General features: G+C 46.1%; 1 protein-coding gene across 1 annotated transcript in view; it reads right to left on the bottom strand.

Annotated features, from left to right (window-relative positions):
- Positions 1-2236: 2236 nt before the first annotated feature.
- The window catches only part of C3_1H9orf40 (chromosome 3_1 C9orf40 homolog), a 45706-nt gene continuing 22999 nt past the window's right edge, over positions 2237-24943 (bottom strand). The window contains exon 2 of the mRNA XM_086961281.1: positions 2237-3230. Within this exon, the coding sequence (XP_086817407.1) occupies positions 3072-3230 (159 nt within the window). The 3' untranslated portion in view covers positions 2237-3071. The remainder of the gene's footprint in view (positions 3231-24943) is intronic.

The raw sequence follows: 24943 nt of genomic DNA on the forward strand, positions 1-24943 counted from the left end.
AGGCCAACAGCAGGGTGCAGACCTGCTACCACTGGTCTGCTGGGTACTTTCAGGAAAAGGCTTCTTGCAGCTTGTTGTCTCCCTGTAGAGACAGTCAGCCAACTGAACCCTGGAGTCTACTTATTTGTCTTGGGTACAAGAGGGAGCATGTCCAGCCCTTAAGGACTCCTCTCAGTTCAGACAGCGGTCTAGTCCTCATCTGATCTGATCTTAAAGAAACCTAACCTGGATCCAGAACATTGGGGAAATTATCAACCTATCTCCTTACTGCCTGGAGTAAGTAAATTAGCGGAGAAGCACATTCATTCAAACCTACCGGCCTTTCTGGAAAGCAATAATCATCTTTATCCCACTCAGACAGGATTTAGACCTCAACAGGGTATCCAAACTGCTCTTCTGGCTGTAGTAGATGAAACTGGGAAGACCCTTGATAGTGGAGGATGCGCTGCCCTTATTCTATTGGACCTTAGCGCAGCCTTCAACACTGTAAATCACCATCTAATGATCCAAAGACTTAGGGAGGTTGGCATGACCGGATTAGCATTAAAATGGCTACAGTCATTCCTTCAAAACTGGGTTTTTACAGTCTTTGAAGAAGAATCCTCCTCGAAACAAATACCTTTAACATGTGGGGTCCCACAGGGATCCTCCCTTAGCCCCAACATGTTCAGTGTTTACATGAGCTCACTGGCTGGAACTGTATGCCCATTTGGTGTACAGATCGTCACATATCCTGACGATACTCAAGTTATCTCTATGAAGCAATACAACCAACATGGTCCTGATCTAGCCACCTGCCTTGAGGAAGTCTTTAACTGGATGAATAATTCATTTTTAAAACTCAATGGATCGAAGACCGAACTCCTACTTTTGGGGAAGTCTGCCCCCTCCTCTGGCCTAGGTGCCCCCCCTGTCCCAAAAAAACTAATCAAAAGTCTTGGGGTCTTGCTTGATTGTTACCTCGATTTTAAGAAACAATCATGCAAAGTGGCAGCTCTGTGCATCACCTACCAGGTATTCTCCGGAAAGGGCTCGCCTTTGATCCGTCCCTGGATCCAACCCTATGTGCCCAACAGAGCCCTTAGATCTGAGAACAAAGGTTTAATCTTAAATCCTAAGATTAAACGATCACCTAGTGGAGGCCGACTGTTCACATATAATGCAGCCAGGCTCTGGAACAACCTCCCCATCCACATACACTCTGAACCGGATTACCTCATGTTCAGAAAACTACTGAAAACCTTTTTCTTTCCTTGATCTTCTTACAGTTTAAACAGCGCCATAGGGCTGGGATGCCCCCGGGTACCCACGCGCTTTATACATTTTCCTTTATTCATTCATTCTTTCGCAAGTCCAGAAAGTGTTCTGAAGTGGGTGTCATAAGGTGCCACATTTACGCCAGGCACTACAATGGACATGCTAAAATTGTACACCCACTTTCAAAAGTTTGAAGAAAAGGTAGGGTCAACACTTGCAGCAGGGAATTATTCTACTGTTCATGTCTATCAATTTAGATCCTAAAAAGCAGCAGGTCAATGCACATAGGACGGTGCTGTGTGTATCAAAGTATAACAATCATGCCATTTGTCACAAAACAGTGTACTCCTCTCCAGTCCGTTAAGTATCACACTTTATTAGGTCAAACATGGCCACCATGTGTACTTTCCAAGGGCCATATGCATCAACACATTTTCCCGCTGACACGGAATGGGCAAAACTCTTTGATGCATCTGGCCCCATGTGTTGAGCGGCAAACACCAACTCTATTAGTCCCTCCCACCAGCATTTCAATCAACCCTTCAATCTCAATTCCTATACTGTAAGTCTGCGCAGTTTGGTTGGGATGGCCAATTACTATGTATATGCAGAAACATAACTTATTTCTGGAAAGCAGCGGTTTTCCATAAGTCTTTGATGAGAAATCTTGCCTTGTAAGTGTGGAGAACTGGAGTAGAGAGCATATAAGGGGAATCCCAGATCTTGAACATTCTGGAAATCGTTTCAAAGCAATATTTACAAGCAAGACTATAAAATGCCCACAAGGAAAAAATATTTCCATCTATGCACCAAAGGCAGAAGGGTGGGAAAAGTTATTAAGACTAAATGCTTTCTATACCATACACCAGCACAGATCTGTTGGTAGTACACATACACTCTCAAAACATGTTTTTTAGCAAAGACATTAGATATAATGACGTCAGCTTGTATAAGCACGACGAACAACGACGGGAAACTATTTGTTTGAAATTGCATACAAAAAATAGCAGTTTTATTGATGCAGATCATATCCAACAGTTAACAAAACACTGTATTTTGATATAAAGTTCTCTAGGCAACCTGTATACCCAACAATGCGATCAGAAATGCTATTAACAGTTTCTCTCAAGCTTCTATGTTGATTTGAATTAGTTATTGGAAATAATATAACAAATGTTTGGTTGTGTTTCACTCCACACACTTTTCATACTCCCAGAATTTGAATGACTGGAAGATTAGTGGTTTTAGTCAATTTCATACCAAACCCATTGGAATTCGTAAAGAATTGACATGTTGAGCGAGTTTTAAACAAAATTGAGAATTCTTGACTGAAAGGAACATTTTTCATAGGCTTAAATTAATACCTGCGATAGAAAAGTATCAATTTTGGGATTCAAAAAATGTATGTATATCAAGTTTGTTCCCAAAAAAGAAAAAAAACAATGTACTCAAACATTACACAATTCTGTACAGGGAAAACAGAAAAAATACAGAAAGTTCTCGAGTGCAACAGCAAGGCTAAAACGCCTCGCCTATTAATTGCTATTGCTCATCAACACATTGTTTTCACAACAGACCATTTTACGGATCGAAAAATGTAGAAATTAGATTGTGTTTTTGCAAATGCATATACATTTTCTATAAGCGGGATAAGTGTAGATTTCTGCCACATAACTTTAGATGACAACAGATTCCGAAGACGTGCAAAAGAATGATCTCTACTCTCACACATCAAAATATACTTGTTATTTTCAAAACAAGATTTCTTTTCAAATCCAACATATGCTCTGGTAGTCGCATTGTCAGAAAAAACGTTAACTCTCCATTTCAACTTCCGCTCCTTCAGTGCGACTGGCAGGTGTAAATTCCGTTATATTTTCCTCATCCAAATGAACAATGTCAGAGAGATCAATATTGGGCAACGGAACTCTCCAGTAATGGAATGAATTATACTGCCAGCATTCTTCTCCATCCTGAAAAGAAAGCAGATACAAAATAAAGATTACTTATTAGAAAATAAAAGCTTTATTCACATAAGCATGTTAATCTTTATAACAAGACAATAAACAGACCATATTACAATTTTCAAGGGAGTCAAATTGATTACTTTTCGGAATATTAGGATTGAAAATGGCTGTGACTACTTCAAAATTATTAAACTAGGAGTTTAAGAGCTTTTACAGAGAATGCACTCATTCTAGAATATTAATTAATTTGGCGGGTATGTACTAGAATTACTGCATTTCTTTGCAAGGGAGTTCCTAAGCAAGAAATATTTTGAACTCCAGCATTTACATCGATCTAATTAAACCAGTAAATAGGTGGGAGAATTTACCAGTAAATAGGCAGACTATTGTTTGCAGCTGTCAGTGTTTTACCCCTACTGTGACCTAGAGAGAACTTTGGGTCTGCCCTTGCTTATGACTGGATAGCTTTCTGGTTTATTTTAGCTTCCTGTCAAGACCGTGATAGCTCGCTTTTTTCTTGTGTTTGTCAAAAAAGAACAAAGCGGGAAACTTGGTTCCGGTCTCTCTCAATGTAATTTACCCTAGGGGCTCCAAGTGGAAGCAAATTCTTACAGAGCACATACTCTCGAAAGAACTTCCCTCCTCATAAGGACAAGAAGCAGAGGGTGTTTGCTAAGATGTTCTTGGTGGCGATTTACCTCAAGTGCAAATAAGTGGAGATGTGGGAAGGTCTCATCAGAGATAACTAAAAAGGTTTTTGTGACGTCAAGTCATGTGTTAATTGGCTGTGCAAGCTGAATCGAGAGCCCAAAGCAATGTAGTCTTCCACCGGAGAGGTTTGAAGGACACTTTGTGAACAGGTGGTATGATGGGATGGAAAATAATGATATTTAGATGCAGTGGCGTAACGAAACTTGAGGGGGCCCCCCTGCAAAGCACAACGAGGGGGCCCTCCCCGGTGTCCCAGCCCACCACCTTGCCCCACCACGGGTCAAAATTCAGGACAGGAGGCCAAAACTCAGGACGCAACCTCGGGACAAAAGGCACGCTCCACAGACACATCAGAGGCGGCCGTGCAACAGCATACAAGTAAGCTCATCCACATCCAAACATACTCAACCATCCACAAACCCATCCATCATGCATCCCTCCATCCACCATTTCATTCATCCACCCCCTCACCCATCCATTCACCATCCATTAATCCACCCTTTCACCCCATCCATCTCTACACCCATCCATCTACTCTTCCACCCATCCATCCATCCATCCACTCATCCATCCAGCCATTCATCCCCTCACCCATCCAGCCATTCACCCCCTCACCCATCCAGCCATTCACCCCCTCACCCAGCCATTCACCCCCTCACCCATCCAGCCACCCCCCACCCTCTCATATCCTCCCAGTCCCTCATCACTCCACCAATTCACCCCCCAGTCATCCATCCATCCTCCCTCTCTCTCTCCCCATCGACCCCTCCACCCAGCCATCCCTCCGCCCATCCACCCACCCATCCACTCATGAATCCATCCATTGACCCCATCACTCATCCATCCCCCTCTCATCCATCTATCCCTTCACTCCTTCACTCATCCATCCATTCCTCTGTCCATCCACCCTCCCCTCAGCTCACTCATCGATCCCCACATCCACCCTTTCACTCATCTATCCATCCACTCACCCCTTCACACATCAACTCATCAATCCATCACCTCACTCATCCATCCACCCACTTGCCCATCATCCACCCCTTCATTCATCCATCCATCCCTCACTCACTCATCCACCCCTCCACCCATCCAGGGCTGGTCCGACATGTCCACCTCTTTCTCTGACAGCCCTCCCGAGCATGAGATGTTGAAGGCCGGAATCTCCTCTCAAAATGCTGACCTCATTCACCATGGCAGGAGTAGGCCAAAATGGGACCCCCCAGGACAATGCAAACTCCGCTCAAGACTGTCAATTGTGACTGCTCTCCCACTCATCTCCTCACCCAGGAGGCCACATCTGCACAGTACTTGGAAGCATCCCTCCTCCTACAAAGATGGACAGACACTGCCCATGCCACCAATTTCCTTTCAGACCGATGTGGCACCGTTTTACTAATTTGGAACCATCTCTGCCTTGTTCATGGTTCCATAAGGATTACATGACTTTTTGTTCACCCCTGTTCCTGGTCCACGCATACAAAGCACCTCACTGCTTCTCTCCATAGGCCCATGCTGTACATTCTAGTTTCCCCCGGCGCCCCCTGACTGGACTACACATGACTGCAATATAGACCATGCAGGCAAAGCTCCGCCTGAATGCAAAAGCTACAACATCAGAAGTCGGAATAGAGAAACAAAGTACACCTCGCTGCCCGCTAAGAAGCCTGTGAGCCTGCCTCTTCATCGCTGCCACTAGAAGTATCTGCAGGAGAGGCCCAAAAAAGAAGCAGATGGAAAACAACTTGCAGCACAATGCATGCGATCAGCTCATCTTTCCTACGAATCCAAAACAGTGCTCCAAATGTAGTCAGTGCTCTCACCTCCCGGTTCGCTCCATCACACACAGACTGTGTGTCAGCTCAAAACGTCATCAAACATGCACTCCATGGTTCACCGTCACCATCAGAACATGCATCACCCAGAACACATCCCTCCACTAGCGCAGCCAGAGACCACAACACGTCCAAAACACCCTGTTTTGATGCAACACTCACAGGGAAACATTGAAAACCATACCAACTACCAATCCATTAGAACGATCCAGCAAATCGCAAACCATGAAGATGGCATGAATCCAATTTTACAGTTTCGCGTGTGGAAGCAAATGTCGCACAAAACATGTTCCTGTATTAACACGAGCAGGACAACCAACAAACACACTCATCACTCCTCACCTCCCCAGGCCTGGGCTGGCCTGCAGCTCCGAAGGAGAGCGGGGTGGGCTGCGGGCAGCAGAAGACAGGGAGACACCGGGGCCTTGCCAGGTGAGGCCAGCCGCCAGGGCAGGGCCAGGCAGAGGCCAACAATCCCTGCTCTAGCACGACACAACAACGGCAGCCGCACCCCTCCTCGAAGTCTGTACCAAAGTCATGCGCACCCCACAATGCGCATGAAAAAACTGCACGCATTCGCCACCAGCCCGCCCCCACCCCGAAGAACGCAGACCCATAGACAACAACTGCGCGCCGCCATGCCCACAAACCATTTCAAACACGTACGTGGTGTGTGCTCACTGCTCATAGGTCTGCCTGCACCTGCCTCTACTGAGACCAGTGAGGGGGCCTCTGGATCGTGGGGGCCCCCTGCGGGTGCCTGTGCCTACACCCCCATAACTAATAGTGAAATAGAGAAGCCCCCACGTCACCGTCCGTGGTGTGTGCACGCATTCCACAGACCTGGCTCTGCCGAGAGTGAGGCTGGAGCGTGGGGGCCCGTGAGGGGGCCTCTGGAGCATGGGGCCCCCCCATGGGGGCCCGTGTCACCACACCCCTGCAACTTAACATTCACACAGAGGCTGTCACCGTTCCATGGCGTGTGCGCACCATACAATCTAGGCTTGCTGCCTTGCTTGCAGCAGTCTTCCTCCGCTGGGAGTGAGATTGGGGCCCCCCGGAGCGTTGAGGCCCCCCGCACTGCGGGGGCTGCGTGGGCCTGTGTTACGCCCCTGTTTAGATGCCCTTCTGGAGTAGGAGCTCGTAAGGAGGGAAAAGTAAAAACTCCAAATGAAATGTTTAATCACTCAGGGCAAAGAGAAAAGGATGAACGTTCGTCTTCGATAATTGTGGTGAAGTGAACATTAGCAGACATATTTACTAATTCTAAGTTAGCGAGAGATGGATGATGGAGTAAAGTGTTATTGCAGAAAATGCACCTCCCAAACAAAGAAGGCGAACTAAAAAGACCGAGTTGGCTCAAGGTTATCTGAGAGATACGATATTGCACAGTGATGCACAAAAACCTCCTGCACATTATTCTCTGTTCTTGGACAGATCCATAGGGCAGATATGCCTTTGTGAAACTGACTGCCAAACCCACACTAGTGCTGGGTTGCGCAGGTCCTTAAATAAGGTAGGATTTTTTTTCCCGACAATTGTCAAGACTTCTAATCTATTTTGGATTAGGGAAGAGTGAAAATTAGTCATAGACCCGATGCTGGACAAGATTTAATCTCCAACCACAACTTGGTAGATGCTTGGCGTGCTGCTTAACTTCAGACGAGGTTCGTGGCAGCTCGTTCCACCCACAGACTAATGCGTGGCCTTCTGCTATGCCAGATATTATGAATTGAGTTTGTAACCAGAAGTGTCTCTGGTAATTCCCCTAGTCAGCTAGACCTTTCCATAGCTGCCGCAGATCCCTTGTGCAATGCTGGAGGCATCTAAAGAAAGGTTACCAGAACAGAAGCAGATGTGGACTCATGCTCACCTTTATCTGGAAGACAATGAGCAATTTGTTTCCTGAGTCCAGACTCTGAATGGGACACAGAGGAGCCTGTTAAAGTGAGACTCTGCCTTGGCTACACAGCATCACCTACTTGACTGCTGAATAAGGGGTCCACCCCTCCTCTGTTTGTTTTCAATGCTGACTGTAGGAGGAGAGGTTCGCTCAACACTGTATACACTACTGCAGCAGAAAAAAAAAAATCATCATTAGGCTCAAAGAGGCATTTCAAGCGAAGGAAAAAAAAGCTGCTAGGATGCTCGTTTACTAGTTATGGAAGTGCAAAGCACTGCAGGCTATCCCTGAGATAAAGGACCATGTGGTTCGACTGGTGACACCAGGAGGACATCTAAGAGACCTTATAAGGTAGAGCCTGGGCTGCGTATGCGCTGCTCTGTGAGGCATGTTGTAGTTGGTATATGGGCTATCGGGGGCTGTGGACACGCCTACCCCTTTTGGTTGGTTAGTTGGCCTGCTTTTTAAAAATAGCTTTTCTCTGGTTGGTTAATTTTGTGCATCTGTACCACCTTTCAGGTGTTGGTTCCCTCCCAGCGGACATCACCAATTGATTCTTTTGGTTGTCCAGTTCTGGCCTTCTAGTGACTCTTCGCTCTCACACACTCCCCACCTCTAGTCATTGCTGCTGGCATGAAACTTTTGATAGGGGTAACTGTTCTAACAGCACGGTCTGTTGACACAAAAAAGTGAAATAAAAACATTCCATTACAATAAAATAATTTCTCGCGCTCTCCCCATCCTCCCAGTGTAAGTGCAGCACCCATCCATGTCGTTATCTGGAGGGGGAAATGTAGGCCCTTTTCTACAGGCCACAGGCCTAATGTTGAAGAATGTCATGGGATCCTGGCAGTAAGATCAAGTTTAAACAAGCATTTGCAATGCAATAGGTCTCGCATTACTGAAAGATTGACCTATTGGCTTTGCAAATAACGAAGTGACAATAGCTCAAACTTTCAGTAATGTGGGATCTATTGCATTGCAAATGATTGTTTTCGTTCTAGAAGGACTTCTAAACCTCCACGCAGGACAATTCACCCAAAGGGGAATGTTTCCTTTACGTTTGCTGAATGACGAAAGACAGGACAATGATTTGTGGGATTACTCTAAATGATGGCAACAAGGCTAGCTCAAACATATCAACTGTAAGGAAATGCATCTTTTGTATAATAACACACACGTTTTTTGACTGATGCTGCTGGTTTTTCAAATGCATCAAGGCCTGCTAATCAGATCTTGGTGCCAGTGCCTGGACCCTATAGTGCATGCCGAATTGGCTGCACCCTATTGGAAATTGCTAACTTACCAGTAAGTCCCTAGTAAATGGTGCCCTAAATCCCAGGTCTTGTAAGTTAGAGGGGTACCACAGGCCTTACACTACTGGCTGTGCCATACTGGCAGTCCCCCAAGTACAACGGGTCCTCCTCCAGTCTGCCATGGAGACTGGGAGAACAGACACTCCCTGTTGGCCAAACTTGGCCATTAAAAGCAATGGCAAAGCCACCACTTTCCCAGTACATGTGTGCAAGTCACTCCTATGACAGGCCTACCAAGTCCTAAAAGCAGGGTGCAACATATGGCACAAGCAGGACATGTAATGTTCATGTCCTGACAGTAAAACCCACAAAACAACTGTTTTACTTTGTACTCGCTAATTGGGCGACCAATGCTTTCCAGAGTTAAACACGGCCCTCTCAGCTGTACTAACTCTTGAATTGTACAAAGTGGGCACTCTAAGTATGAAACAACTCATTACATTAAGCCCAACTTGTGTCTGAAGTCGGAATTAATGCAACTTGTTGCAGTGTGTAGGTTTAGCAAAGCTACCACTTTGTTGCCTTTGAAACTCCTGTGCCTTCAAGTGCTCAAATGGAGCCTGCTCCAAAGACAGCCTTCTGCCCACCTGGAGAGAGATGCTCTCGAGAAAGAGAACACAGAGGGATTACGGGCAAGGAAGGTGTCACCTCCCTCCTGCAGAAAGAAACTTGTCTGTTAGTCCCAAAAAGGGAGGCGTAAAGGGTAAAGCCGCCTTTGAAGGGTTGATGTGTAACATTAGGAGGGAGGGTCGAGATATAGTGGAGGTAGAAAGGCTGGCACAGGAAGCAGAGGGGAAAAACCTGTTGACAAACTGGTTTGCACAGGGGTGTACAACCCTCAGGTAGCCACACCTTGAGCGGGCTAGGGAGGTCTGAACACGGACAGACTGATCTCGCCATCTTGAGCGGGAGCAGAATGGTACATCATGGGATAGCCAGATGCCACACCACAGGAAGTAAAAAAACACAAAAGGGCCTTGACTCCTAACTCAGCGTGGCTGAGTCAAACTAGAATTATATAACAAAACAAGGGCCACAGCTGAGATCTTCCCTTGGGACAGCACAAAATGTATGCAAATAGTTGTTTTGAATCAAACAAAAACAACCTGTTCAACGTATAACAACATATAAATTTAATCTTTTTCAGTTTTCATTTGTTTGTAACACTATATTTTAGTGCATGGAAATACATACAGTTTAATATACAATATATACAATGGTAACGTGAAAATCAAAAAAAAGAGAGAGAAAGCGATTGCACACTTCACATATACTTCATATACTATGAATATAAGCCAGATACGGGACCACTCCCGTCCCGTATCTGGCTTATATTCATAGTGTCATAACGACTCTTTCACCATCAACAAAAGATTGGACACTTGTTGAGATGTATAAAGACTAAATAATTGTGAAATCACAAAAGGATTTCATCTATCCATTCACGACCGATACGTGGACCCATTGTGTTTTGTATTATTTTGTATGAATGTGTTGTAGGACTGATTGGCCAAGTATATGTGAAGTGTGCAATCGCTTTCGCTCTCTTTTTTTTGATTTTCACGTTACCATTGTATATATTGTATATTAAACTGTATGTATTTCCATGCACTAAAATATAGTGTTACAAACAAATGAAAACTGAAAAAGATTAAATTTATATGTTGTTATACGTTGAACAGGTTATTTTTGTTTGATTCAAAACAACTATTTGCATAAATTTTGCGCTGTCCCAAGGGAAGATCTCAGCTGTGGCCCTTGTTTTGTCATATAACACCACAGGAAGTAGTCATCAGGTGGGAGGGAACATGGTAGCCCATTGGCTACTGGCCGGAGGGCACTCTGAGGAGAAAGAGGACACCCAGTCCTCACCTCAGATTTTGTCCAACTTTGAAGAAGTACTGAAGGAGGACTGCCCTGCTGCACCGGGTATCAACAAAGAGGTTGCACTGAGGAGTACTTCACCTGGTGGCCAGTTTAGAGAGTGACTGCGCCTGCCCTGTACTGCTTGGGGAGAAGTTGTCTCCAGAGGCCAGTCAAGCAAAGAGAACATTCAGGGTCAGTTGACTGGCCTCCTGTCTGCAGCACAGGGACAACAGCTGAAGAAGCCTGCTGGGGCAAGTTTGTAGCCCAAAGTCTCTAAACCACTACCACCTCTGCCATACAGCACCGAGGATCATGACATGACGCACAGAATTGCACCAGAGTTTGTGGAGCTCAAGGGCTGCCGTAGAGTTGCTGAGGCCCTCAGAAGGGGAGTTATCTGCACAGGGAGGCTTTCCTGTGACAACAGGAAATTGGTAATGGTAGTTCAATGGAGACTAGAATTTGGCCAGATTGGAGAGGACTTCTTGGGACGTTGACCCTACAGCAGGGACCCCCCACCATCTACGTAAATGGAGGAATCCCTGCTGGAAGACTTTCATTGATCGCATTGCATCCACAGCATACTTTGAGCATCTTCAGTATCTGTAATCCCTAATATCAGGACCACTCCATTGGAATCCATTGCAATGCAGATAAAGGGCCTGGAACTAATGAAGGACTGCAACTTCTGGGAAGATTAACTGTTCGAGGACCTTACTGGTCCACTTGACTAGCTCCCCGACGCAGTTGGTCGCCCCAAGTACTTTAAACTGATCGCACTGACAGTTACATACGTTTTCCTTAAAAAAGGATTCTAGGGGTCTGATTCTTTTACTTTGCCAAGGCTTGTTCGTGGATCAATCAGTGAAATTGCTTTTATTATTGCTTTTAAGATCAATATCTTGAGGACCATTCAGTGGATTTAAAAAAAAATCTTGTAAAAATACAGTCTATATAACTTGGGTGTCAGAATTGTTGAGAGTTGTGTCCATTTGTTCTACAAATGTTTGGGTGCTGCTTAAATCCTTTACATGTATTTCTTTGTGTAAGTCATGCTGCTCACTACCATAGCTACTGAGGGTTTTACAGATGAAACCTACTAGACTTAAAGAGTTGGAAGCATTACATGGAGAGGTCGCACTACCACACCATATAATACACTCCTTTCCCTTATTTATTTATTTTTTTGTATAGCGCGAGAATTCGACCCCCGAAGGGGTATCTCCACGCTTTTCGCTTTACTCGAGGGGCCCGGACCTAGTTCCAAGCTGTAAGAGGAATTTACACTGGATATTTAGCAGGCAACGAATAGAAAGATTTTTAGAGTCTTCTTAAAGGATTGAAAGTTTGTGGTATTTTTAAGGGCAGGGGGCAATGAGTTCCAAAGGTGGGGGCCATTGTAGGACAGGGCTCGCCCTCCCCGCCTAGCTTTTTTGATGCGTGGAACCTGAAGCTGTTGCTGGTTGCTGGAGCGCAGAGTGCGAATGGGTTTATAAAGGTATGAATTTTTCTTTTAGATATTTTGGTCCATTGCCAAATAGACACTTATGAATAGTGCAGCAAATTTTGAATTCTACACGCTGCCTTATTGGTAGCCAGTGGAGCTTTACTAAGAGGGGGAGTGAGGCAGACCTTGGCTGGGCGTTGAGAACCAGTCTCGCAGCGGTGTTCTGGACAACCTGCAGTCTCTGTAGTTGTTCCTCATTTGCCGAGATCAGCAGGCCATTACAGTAGCCCAGTCTACTGATTACCAAGGCCTGGACGAGAGTTTTCCTGTAGGAGTCTGATAGGAATGGAAAAACGCGTCGTAGTATTCCAATGACCCTGAAGCAAGATCCTGATATTGTGTTTGTGTGTTCTTTGAGCAGAAGAGTTTGGTCTAGCCGCACACCTAGGTTTTGACGGTCTGTTTGGGACTTGGTGTTGGTCCTAAATCCGGGGGCCACCATTCCGGGGACCACAGAAGTGTGGCCTCTCCGAACAATATGACTTCAGTCTTGCCTACATTACACTGGAGGCGATTTGTGGCCATCTAGTCAGATATTGCCCTCATTCCGTCCGCAAAGGATTTTTTATTGCGGGCGTTAGGGTTTTGAAAGGAAACGAGCTGAGTCGTCGGCGTACGACACAGGGGTGAACCCATAAGATCTTACAATGTCCACCAAGGGGGCCACATACACGTTGAACAGTGTAGGGCTTAGGCATGAGCCCTGTGGCACTCCCTTGGTGAGCTCCCTTGAGATGGAGTGATTGGAGCCCAGTCTGACCCCTTGTTGTCGGTCCAAAAGAAAACTTTCAGCCAGGAGAGAGCCGCACCCTCTATGCCCATCTCCCTCAAACGACCGAGAAGTATTTTGTGAGACACAGTGTCGAAGGCAGCAAATAGATCTAACAGCACTAGAATCATGGAATCCCCTCCGTCCAGTGACATTTTGATGTTATCGGTCACTGAGAGGAGGCCAGACTCTGTGCTGTAGTTGGGTCTAAATCCAGATTGCGAGGGATCTAGGCCCTCCGCTGCCTCGATGTATTTGGACAAATGAGTGTTCACGTGCCTCTCGGTCATTTTGCTGAGGTATGGCAGGAGGGAGATGGGTCGAAGATTGGAGAGGTCGGTCCATGGGAGTGCAGCGTTCTTTCAGATTGGGTTCACCACTGCTTGTTTCCATTCTGTGGGCACAGATCCTTCCCTGAGAGAGTGGTTGATTAGTGCTTGGATATGAGGCCCAAGCAGAGTTTGCAGAGTGGTGATTGTTTTAGCTGGTAGAAGGTCATCTGGAGATCCAGATTTTATATGGCTTATAAGGGAGGTGAGATCTGAATCGTTCACTGCTGGGAATGCAGTAAGTGTGGTTTTTCTCCGAGTGGGCAAAGTAGGGGGAGAGAGAGAGTTGTTGTTATTTTTTTGATTGGAGGCTTGTAAGATTTTTCCGTAGATCAGGTTAATTTTGTTTTCGAAAAACAGAGATTATCACATAATTTTTGTGAGAAATAGTTAGGGCTTTCGCATGCAGTAGGTTTTACAAACTCCTGAAGAATTTTAAATAATTCCTTACATCGATTACCCGCTTCTGCAAGTTGTTGAGAGAGGCTATTCCTCCGTGCAAGTTTAATGTTCTTATAGTATTGAGTCTGGGCCTCATGATGTGCTTTCTTGTTTTCTTCCGTTCTGGTCTTCCTCCATTTCTTTTCTATCTCCTACTTTATTTATTTTATTTTTAGAGTTTTCTATAGCGCGAACTTGAACCGATTAGGTTATCAGAGCGCTTTACATAGCACCAGTTCCGTTACATGTTATCACAGCAGTTTACATAGAATCAGTTACGTTACACATTTCAGGAACTTGAACCGATTAGGTTATCAAGGCGCTTTACATAGCACCCGTTCCGTTACATGTTATCAAAGCACTTTGCATAGAATCAGTTACGTTACACATTTCAGCACGCTTCTTTTTGTTCTAGTGAGTAGGGTATCTCTTCACACGGGGGAAGGTATACACCTGGCTATATTCCAACAGTCACACAGGCGACTAGTCGTTACAGCTATAAATCTAAACACAGGGAGGGGATACACATGGATACAATCTAAGAATCACTTAGAGGTCTAAAGCAAATACCATTAATTAGAGTTATTCATAAGAGTGGATGCAGTCACAGCGCACGGTCTACTGCCTATACTAGTGATTAGAGTTATCTCTATATACATAGGGAGGGGATACACCTGGATATACTCTAAGAGTCACATAGCAATGGAAGAGAGCACAACGGTCTACTGCATATACTAGTGATTAGAGTTATCTCTATATACATAGGGAGGGGATACACATGGATATACTCTAAAAGTCACATCTACTGCATATACTAGTGATTAGAGTTATCTCTATATACATAGGGAGGGGAGACACATGGATATACTCTAAAAGTCACATCTACTGCATATGCTAGTGATTAGAGTTATCTCTATATACATAGGGAGGGGATAAGACTGGTTTTAAAGTCACATCACCAAGGGGGGGACAGAGAAGGGCAGGAAAGTGAGACCAACCAGCGAGGGAAGCAGATAGTAACAAGTAGGCATCAGGAGAGACAATAGAGAGGTCACTAGGACAGAGAGGGGGAGGTGAGAGATCGCTAAGAAGGCGGAGGAGAAAGGTAGAAGAAGAAGTGAGTCATAAAAAGAAAATGGTGGGGAACACAGGGGTCTAGGTCTGAAAGTCCAGGAAGAGTGCTGCAAGTCCGGGGGGAGAAAGGCAGTCCACAGCAGCGGTTGGGTGTTTACCCTCGTGTGTTAATTAAGTTCTTGCTGCAGAGAGAGAAAATCCCTTTAGGTTTGTCCCTGGAAGCGCGTGGTCCGCTGCTCACCTCTGTCCCGATGGTGCTGTACACCCACAGATATTCAGGATCGGCTCCGTCGGCCGTTTTCAACATTGGACGCCATTTTGGAGTCAGGCGATTGTTGCCGATCGGGGGCTATTTTGTGCTTCAGCGCGGTGTTGGGGGCAGCAATCGACTCTCCAGCTCCCAGATCGCCGCCGATGGATGGGTGGCGTCACGACCATGCTCGGTGTGATCGCAGGTCTGTGGAGCGGCGAGGCAGAGACCAGGACAGCCAAAATGGCGGGCCGTCACCGATCGCCGCTACCTGCCTCCTCGTGTGCCCTCCAGAACTCGCATCCGGGAAAGGCACTGTCGGAGTGCCGCCACTCCTCAGCTGCGGCCGCAAACCAGTGCCCCCGTGCTGCTCCTGGCGCATAGCTCGAGGCACCGGTCCGGGCTCCCAGAGCCCCGGCGGGCGCCATCTTGCCACCGGGAGCATGCATTCCAACTCTCCCCGGTCTGTTGCTGGGAGCGCACCCAGGCATGACTTAGCGGCATCTCCCAGCACTGCATGCGCTCCGACACCCGGCCGATGTCAGTACAGGTCGGGGCGACGCTGGGAAGCGGTCAGCATGAGAGCCCGATCGCGGAGCCTCAGCAGGACACATTTTTGTTTCTCTGAGTCGAGTTCCTCCGTTTACCAAATTTCCTGTTTGGTGGCAGGGTATTGTTTGTGGGACTTTAAAGGAGCTATTTTGTCAATTGCTTCTGTAAGAGAGTTATTAAATTTGGTCAGTGCAATCTCTACACTATCCGTCTCAGTGGGAGTGGGCTGCTTCCATACTTTTTGCAATTCCTCTGCAGTAACTTTATGCCACTGTCGACGCCAGACAGGTGGGAGGGTGTTTTTATGGGGGAGCTTATCTGTCTCGGGTATAGAAAATTCCAAAATAAAGTGATCAGACCAGTTTATTTGAGCTGGGGAAAGACATTGTATTTTGGGACAGTTAGTAAATAGCAAATCTAGTAGGTGGCCTCCTGTATGGGTGGGTTCGTGATTCTGCAGATCTAGACCTAGGGAGGATAAATCAGAGACCAATCAGAGAAGAAGAAAATATTCCTTGGCTTTAAAGTTTGGTGCTAGAAGTTCCAATAGTGCAAGGGAGAAGCCTGTACTGGGTCCCGGAGGCCGATAGACTAAAGCTCCTTTCCAAAATCTGATGGTGGCGTAGTGCATTTTAAAGATCATTATTTCAAAAAGCGGACAATACTTTTGTTCTAGTACTGTAATCTTCAGATGTTCTTTATATATGATGGCTAGGCCACCACCTGTTTTCACAGGACGGTCGAAATGGGCAAACTTGTATCCCATAGGAACCCCTATGGCTATTGCAGGGACTGTATGAGGTTTCAGCCAAATTTCCGTTAGAAAACAGAGGTCAGGTTGCATTGTATGTACTAGGTCCCATACTTTTAGTTGATGTTTAGGTAGGGAGCGGACGTTCAAAAGGAAACATTTTGTCCCTTTTGGTAAAGTATGTATCTTTCTTTATGTGAAAGACTCCGTATGAGGTGTGATATACGAGGCTTGAAACTGGCAGTGAATGCAGGAGAAGAAAACAAGTTACTTACCTGTAACTTCAGTTATCCAGTATTGGTATCTTTCATAGATTCACATGCCTGAATCATTCCCCGTCGTCGAGGCGGGAGTCCCACGGTAAATAAAAAAGCAGTGCCCTAAAGCACTTTGTAGTAGTAGGCCCTAGAAAAAGGCCTGAGGCCTAAATTATAGTAGCCTATCTACATCATTATGCTAAAAGGACCAAAGTCCTTGCTCCAACCAATCAGCTCACAGCACCCTCTAGAACCTTCCCTGCAGAGCCAGCTCTCCTCAGATTTTCGTAGCACAAGTGGGAACAAGTATCCCCAACTTAGAGAACTGACTCGCCGGGGAGGAGGGTGGGTGCATGTGAATCTATGAAAGATACCAATACTGGATAACTGAAGTTACAGGTAAGTAACTTGTTTTCTTATCCAGTATTGGGGTATCTTTCATAGATTCACATGCCTGAATCAGAATAGCAAGCAGTAAGCCAGGCAAAGTCGGTTGCGGATGGTGGGAGACTTATTGCAGTGCACCCCCATGAATGTATCGTCAACAACCAACAAACGCCTAGAGATTGAACTATTAATAAATCATGCTCAAGTTCAACATTGAAATTATGCACTTTTTTTCTGGAAAGAAATCTTAAGCATTATACTAAAATACACAACATGTTAGCATATGTCTGCATATTTAAAACAATCCATTGAGTTACATGTACTTTATATGAAGTAAGTGAACATCAGTACCTGAACATACTCCTTATGGAAACAGGTGACGTAAAACAGCTTGGCCCACTGCCGCATCATCCTGATTTGCTGATTGCAGGCAGTAATGTCTTGTAAACGTGTGGACATTCTTCCATGTCGCAGCACGGCAAATGTTCTCAAGCGTCACTCCTGCAAACAAAGCCGCAGACGCTGCCACAGCTCTTGTGGAATGAGATCGAACAGATCTTGTCAATGGTCGATTAGCCTTGACGTGGCAGAATTGAATAGCGGATGCAATCCATCTGGAAATCGTGGCTTTAGTAACCGCTTTCCCCAATGTAGTCTGGCGTTAAGCTACAAACAGTTGATCTGACTTTCTCAAACTCTTGGTTCTCTGAAGATAGAATTTTAAGCATCGTTTGATGTCCAAAGAATGCAATGTTTTCTCAGCCGGGGTTGACGGGTTTGGAAAGAAAACTTTCAGCTTGACAGGTTCATTTAGATGAAACTGGGAAGGCACTTTCGGTATGAATGTTGGATTCGTTCGCAAAGTGACATAGTCTTGGGAGAAATGTAAAAAGGGCTCCTTTATGGTGAAAGCTTGAATTTCTCCCACTCTTCTTGCGGAAGTTAGTGCCAGTAATAAAGCAATCTTCCATGTCAAGAACTTTAGGTCGGCTCTATGGATAGGTTCGAACGGATGCTTCATTAGCTGTGATAGAACCGTGTTGAGTTCCCATTCCGGTGGTGAGGGCTTCACTGGGGGATAAGCTCGGAACAGACCCCTCATAAATTGTTTGATTAGCGATGAAGAGCAGAGTGATCGAGTGTTAGTCATCTTTCTGTACCTGGATAAGGCCGCTAAGTGGACCTTTATCGATGAAAATGAAAGATCAGATTGCGCTAAATGCAACAAGTAAGGTAATATCTTTTCTGCCGGCGCCTCTATGGGGTGTAAAGCACTAGAGATGCACCATGCGCAAAATCGCTTCCACTTGAGACGATAAGTTTTTAATGTACTCTGGGCTCTTGCCTTTTCTAAAATGTCTCGGCAGTCCTGAGGAATTTGAAGATGTTCGAATTCTAGGAAGTTAGGAGCCATGCGTGCAATTTCAGCGATTGAGGATCTGGGTGAAGTACCTGACCCTCGTTGCGTGACAGTAACCTTGGAGTTACACGCAGTTTGATCGGTGGTTCCTGTGAAAGTAGCATGAGTTCCTGAAACCAATACTGGCGAGGCCACTTGGGAGCAATGAGGAGAAGGCGACAACTCTCCATTTTCATTTTGCGCACCACTCGTGGAATCAGAGGGATCGGAGGAAAAGCGTATGCATAGGTCCCTGACCATCGCATCGAAAGGGCATTCCCCCTTGACCCCTGTTGAGGATATCTGCTGGCGTAGTACCGGCATTTCTTGTTCTGTTGGGTCGCAAATAGGTCCAACCTGGGTTTGCCCCATCTCTGAAACACATAGTTCAACTGGTCGTTCTCCAGTTCCCACTCGTGGCAATCTGACAATGTTCTGCTCAGTTTGTCTGCCAAGGTGTTGTAGAGGCCTCTGACGTGCTCCACTTTGAGAGTTATGTTGTGAACTGTTAACCATTTCCATAACTCTTGGGCTTGTTTGGATAACGTTGCTGATCTCGTTCCTCCCTGCTTGTTGATATAAAACATGCTTGTGGTGTTGTCCGTTCTGACTAGAACCGAGGATCCTACTATCCTGGGGAGGAACGCTTGAAGAGACAGACAAATGGCTTTCAACTCTAGACTGTTGATGTGGCATTTCTTGTGTTGCTGAGACCATTTCCCTTGCACTTGTAGGTCCTGGAGATGACCACCCCAGCCCTCCATGGACGCATCCGTCGTCAGAATAAAATCCGGAGGATTCTGCAAGAATGAAAGCCCCTGTTCCAGATTGTTGATCTGAGACCACCATTGGAGGGCATGCACCATCCTGTTGGTGATTGTGATAGTGTCCTCAAATGAACCTTTCGCTTGATGCCATCGACAGTTTAGCTCCTCTTGCAGTGGCCGCATCTTTAGACGCGCCAATGGAATGAGGTTGATGGCTGAAGAACACATCCCCATAAGTGATGCAAATAGGCGAACTGAAAGGGATTTTCTTCTTGCCATTTTTCTGGCCAACGCCTGCAGTCGGAGCTGTCTCTCTCGAGATAAGGATGCCTTGCATTCCACTGTGTCCAAGCAAGCTCCTAGGAACAACAGGTTTTGTTTTGGATCCATTTGAGATTTGGTTCTGTTTATTGTGAGGCCTAGCGATGCGAAGAGATTGCGGCATATTGTAATGTCGGATCTTACTTTGGCTTCTGATGGACCTTTGACTAGCCAGTCGTCCAAATATGGGAAGACCTGCACTTTTGCTGCCCGAAGAGCTGCTGCCACAGGGGCCAGGCACTTCGTGAAAATCCTTGGGGCCGACTTGAGGCCAAATGGGAGAACTTTGAATTGATAATGGGCGCCGGCCACCTTGAAACGGAGGTACTTCCGATGGTTCGGGTGGATTGGGATGTGGAAGTATGCGTCTTCCATGTCCAAGGAAGCCATGTAATCTCCCTCGTTGAGGCAACTGAGAATGTCCGAGAGGGTGACCATTCGAAATCCTTGCTTCTTGAGATATTTGTTCAGATTGCGTAGGTCTAGGATCGGTCGCCATTCCCCTGTTTTCTTTTTTATGAGGAAAAACCGGGAATAGAAACCTGCCCCTCTCTGATGATTTGGAACTTTCTCTATTGCGTTTTTGAGAAGCATAACTTGCACTTCCTTGAACAATAAGTGAAGACGAGGGGGAGGGGGACCCCTGGGCGGAGTTGGTGGAGGTTTGGTGATGAACTCTAGGGTGTGACCATGTTGGATCAAGTCTAACACCCACCGATCCGTTGTTATATTCTGCCATTGATGTTGGAAAGCAGATATCTTCGCGCCCACGGGAAGGTAAGGGATTGGAGGTGGCGCCCAATTGCTCTCACTGTTTCTTGTGACTGTCTCTTCCTTGGTTGTTTGCGCGCCTTCTTCCTCCTTGGCGAGAGAAACCAGCCGATCCAGATTGTCTATAAGAAGACTGATAGTTTTGGCGGTATTGCTGTTGATATTGCCTGCCTTGCTGGTTATAACTTCCTCTGGACGAATAACCTCGTCCTCTAGCTCCTCTGAACGATCCTCTTTTATATTGCAATGATCCTAGCGACTTTGAAGTATCTGTGTCAGTTTTAATCGCTTGGAGAGCCTCATCGACATGTTTCCCAAAGAGGGACTCTCCGTCATATGCCATGTCCAGTATTTTCAATTGCACTTCCGGACGAAATGTAGTGGCTTTTAACCACCCTTGACGTCTCAGGACAGCTGCCCCAGCCAACTGCCTGAAATTCGTATTAGCCATATCTAGAGCGCAGTCGATGGATTCTTCCGCTGCCCGCTCTCCTTCCATTAAAACTTTCCTGGCTTCTTGTCTTTTGTCCTCTGGCAATAGCTCTATGAAGTTAGCCATCTCTGACCACATTTGGCGATCGTAGCGCCCAATAATCGCCATTGAATTTGCTATCCTGATGGATGCTGCAGCCATAGTGGAAAACTTCTTTCCAATAAGGTCTAATCGTCGCCCCTCTTTATCTGGTGGAGTAGAAATAGGGGTAGCTGGGTTCTTTGACCTTTGTTGCGCCGCTTGAGAGATTACCGAATCCGGGCGTGGATGACCAATAAGGCACGCCGGACTAGAGAGCGGAGCACGATATTTCTTTTCTATTCTGGGTAACAGCAGGCACAGATGCAGGATTTTTCATTATTTTTACGCCTTCCTTCCAAATAAACTCAATCATGGGAATGGCTCTAGATATCTTCCTTGTTTCCTCTTTAAAGTCATGGAGAAAACACTCCGTTTGCTCCACTGTAACCGGAAGCTTAAACCTGGTTGATGCCCTCTGCATCAGGTTGTGAAAACCACCTACATCTTCAGGCGGTGAATCTGAAGGTTGTGGAGTTGTCATCCCATGGGTCTGATGAAGGTATGTTAGGCAACTCTCCATCTTCTACCTCCTCATCTGATGACGTATCCGGAGTTTGTGGAGGCAATACCGGTTGCGGAGTCTCCATGACTGGAGAAACCGGTGGATGCTGCTGAGGAGGAACTGCAGTATCAGATTGAGGTACTTGCGGTGGAAAACGCTGCTTGTAATCCGCCAGCATAGCCTGTAAGTCCTGTATCAAATTAGGCAGCAACTGAGTGACTTCCGGGACTCTAGGCCGTCTCTGATGTTCCAATGAATGAGGCACTACGATATCCTCCTGGTAGTAGTGTTCAGCATAAGAATCGTCTTCATCATCATCTTGGCACTTGATGACAAGCTCGGATGGGTGACGTGCCACACCAAAAGCGCCCTCATCATCATCATCATCTTCAAAATCATCTTCTTCATCATCAGCATAAGTTTCTAGAAGATGAGAAGGCATAAGTGGTGATATATATGAACCCTGTTGCCTCTTATAAGACACGAGTTGAAAGTTTTTTGTCGCTATTGGCGTACAAAAGGCCTGATTTCCAGAGGTAGGTCTTAATAAAGCTGATCCCATCGATCTTGATGTCCCCGGTGACCAAGGTGCATCCACCTGCTGAAAAGATGCCGTCGTCGACGGGATTATCGTCGACGAGATCGACGACGAGGGCATCGGCGACGATAGACTTGCCGTCGACGGAACCGTTGATGGGCTCGACGTCGGCGGGACAGTCGTCGATGGACTCGACGTCGATGGAGCCACCGTCGATGGGACGGTCGTCGATGGTGTAACTGAAGACGGGCTCGTCGTCGACGGTATAGACGTCGATGCTTTCTTCGTTGACGAGGCAGTCGTCGACGGCGGCGTCATCGACTTCGTCGACGGGCTCTTCTTGGATGACGAATTCTTCGATGGCGTCGTCGTCCACGAGAGTTCTTTTTGTCACAATACAAATTTTTGTAGACACAATCGGAGTAGTAACAGATGTAGTGGATATCATAGCCATAGAAAAAGAGGTTGAAGTAGAGACAGTGGTCACTGGAGAAGAGACATTAGAAGTCTTACTCACAGTTTTCTTTGCCGGATCGTTGGTGGCTGAGGCTCCAGAGACAGAATGTTTGGATCTCTGTGAAGAGCCTGAAGTGGAGTGGGAGGTCTTAGCATGCTTTCTCCCCTCACTTGTCTTATCCTCTTGAGACCTCGCCCTCTTGCTAGAGGTAGAGGCTCTGTCGTCATCATCCGTGGAAGAGGATTTAAGCCACAAAAGGACTCTGGCCTCCCTATCCCTTAAGGTCTTGGCAGGGAAGGTAAGGCAGATCCTACAGCTTTTTGCCTCATGTTTGGGATATAGGCAATAAATACTGTCCTTGTGCTGGTCATCCACATGGACCCTCTTCTTCTCGCATGTTCTGCAGGGTATAAACAAGACCTTCTTGTCAGACATCTTGAAGCTCTGAAGAAAAAACTGAGTCAAGACTCAGGGAGACTCCCTTCCACACGACGTGCGGTGAAAATCTGAGGAGAGCTGGCTCTGCAGGGAAGGTTCTAGAGGGTGCTGTGAGCTGATTGGTTGGAGCAAGGACTTTGGTCCTTTTAGCATAATGATGTAGATAGGCTACTATAATTTAGGCCTCAGGCCTTTTTCTAGGGCCTACTACTACAAAGTGCTTTAGGGCACTGCTTTTTTATTTACCGTGGGACTCCCGCCTCGACGACGGGGAATGATTCAGGCATGCGAATCTATGAAAGATACCCCAATACTGGATAAAGGGCCCTCGGGGCAAGGCCAGGAGTTTCTCGAGCATCCTGTGAGAGGGGAAGGTCTGAGTTGTAGCAGAGCATAGGCCGTGTACCTGATGTAAGGGGTCCCAGCTAAGGCTTTAGCCATAGATATCAGGCCCAGGGCACCTGGTCCCGTCCTGGCGCAGACGGGCTGCTCTTGGGCTGCTCTTGGGGGCGAGGGCTAAATAGCCCCAGAAGTGCGAGCACTTGAGCGCTAACCACTCCAATGCTACCGGAAGTGTCTTGCTCACATCTGACCGCCCTCCGCACAACGGTAATAATTACCCTGTCGGACCGGGGCGGGCAGGAAGGAAGTAGAGCCTCGACTTGTTGCTGACTCAAGGAGAATAATAAAGGAGCTGCTACCCTCCTATTATATCAGGAAGGGAGAGCGAAAATCGTAGTAATTAAAAATACCGATTCGGCGAGATTGTAATCATCAGGCACAGACGTTATTTTTAAAAACTAGGCATAATGTCAGATTTACGATTTTCAAATTAAATGAATTTCAATTTAAAATTAGAACATATACAGCATGGAGCACAGTTTTAGGCACCTTCGTTAAGCGAGCGGGTCGGGGACACTGCCACCATCACCTTACCGTCTCCCTAACACTGACTTGTAGATCCCCAGGTGAAGACATCTTTACCAGCAAATGTTTTAAGATGTGAAAATCTGTACTGGCTTTTATGCTTTGCGAGGACTTCTAGTGAGCACAGACCTTAGGCTTCTTGGAGTCCATCTATAATATGGCTATCATAACACTCCATTTAAAGAAGGCAACGAGCTACAGACCCATCTACCTCCAACTTACTAATCAGAAACTTGGCAATGATTCTGGTAACCAGATTGCGTAAAGTCATTCCCTTACTCAACACTCACAGATGTGGGCTTTGTTCTATGGTGTTCCTCCAGGAAACACCAGAGAACCTTCCTGTACTATGGACTGCCATGGATTTTGAGGAAGATGCACTAACAATTTTCCAGATCGCTAAAAAATCATTCAATTGGGTGGAATATGGGATACCCCTTTTGTGGAATGGAAAGGTTCAGGAACTTATTTCTATAGTGGAATAGTTGTACCATTATCCTACAACCCAAAAACCAGGGAGTATTTCTTTCCAGTCCCAATTCAATAAAAAACAGCTTAATAAAAGATTTCCCCATAATCCCCTCTTCTATATATCCTCGCTCTGTAACTATTCAGCCTCACCCCTGATCAAGGGCATACACAGTGAATTGAGACCTATAAAAGTCCTTCCTCTATGAAGACAATATCCTCATCAGAATCACTGACCTCAGTTTATTGTTGTCCACTTTGATGTCCTTTAATGATTTCCTCACACACTTCTCAGGATATCGCTTAAGCTAGGCAAAATGTGAGGCAATACCAATGTTCTGTTCCACCACGCCCATTGTTGCAGCTCACCCCAAGATACAATTAGGTTTTTGGGATACCGATTATAAATCCCATTAACTCAGACATAAAATCCTTCATTTAAGAAGTTGCAAGAAATAAAATCCTTCATTTAAGAAGATGCAAGACTTCTGCTAACACAGAGTCTGGTGGCTTATATCTACTCCATTTAGGTTACTGTTATCTTGCCCATCACCTCTACCAACTCTCTACTTGGAACCACCATTCCCACCTTCTTTGGTTGCCCACTGAGAA

This window comes from Lissotriton vulgaris, chromosome 3_1 (assembly GCF_964263255.1).
Source record: "Lissotriton vulgaris chromosome 3_1, aLisVul1.2, whole genome shotgun sequence".
In the NCBI taxonomy this organism is placed as follows: Eukaryota; Metazoa; Chordata; class Amphibia; order Caudata; family Salamandridae; genus Lissotriton; species Lissotriton vulgaris.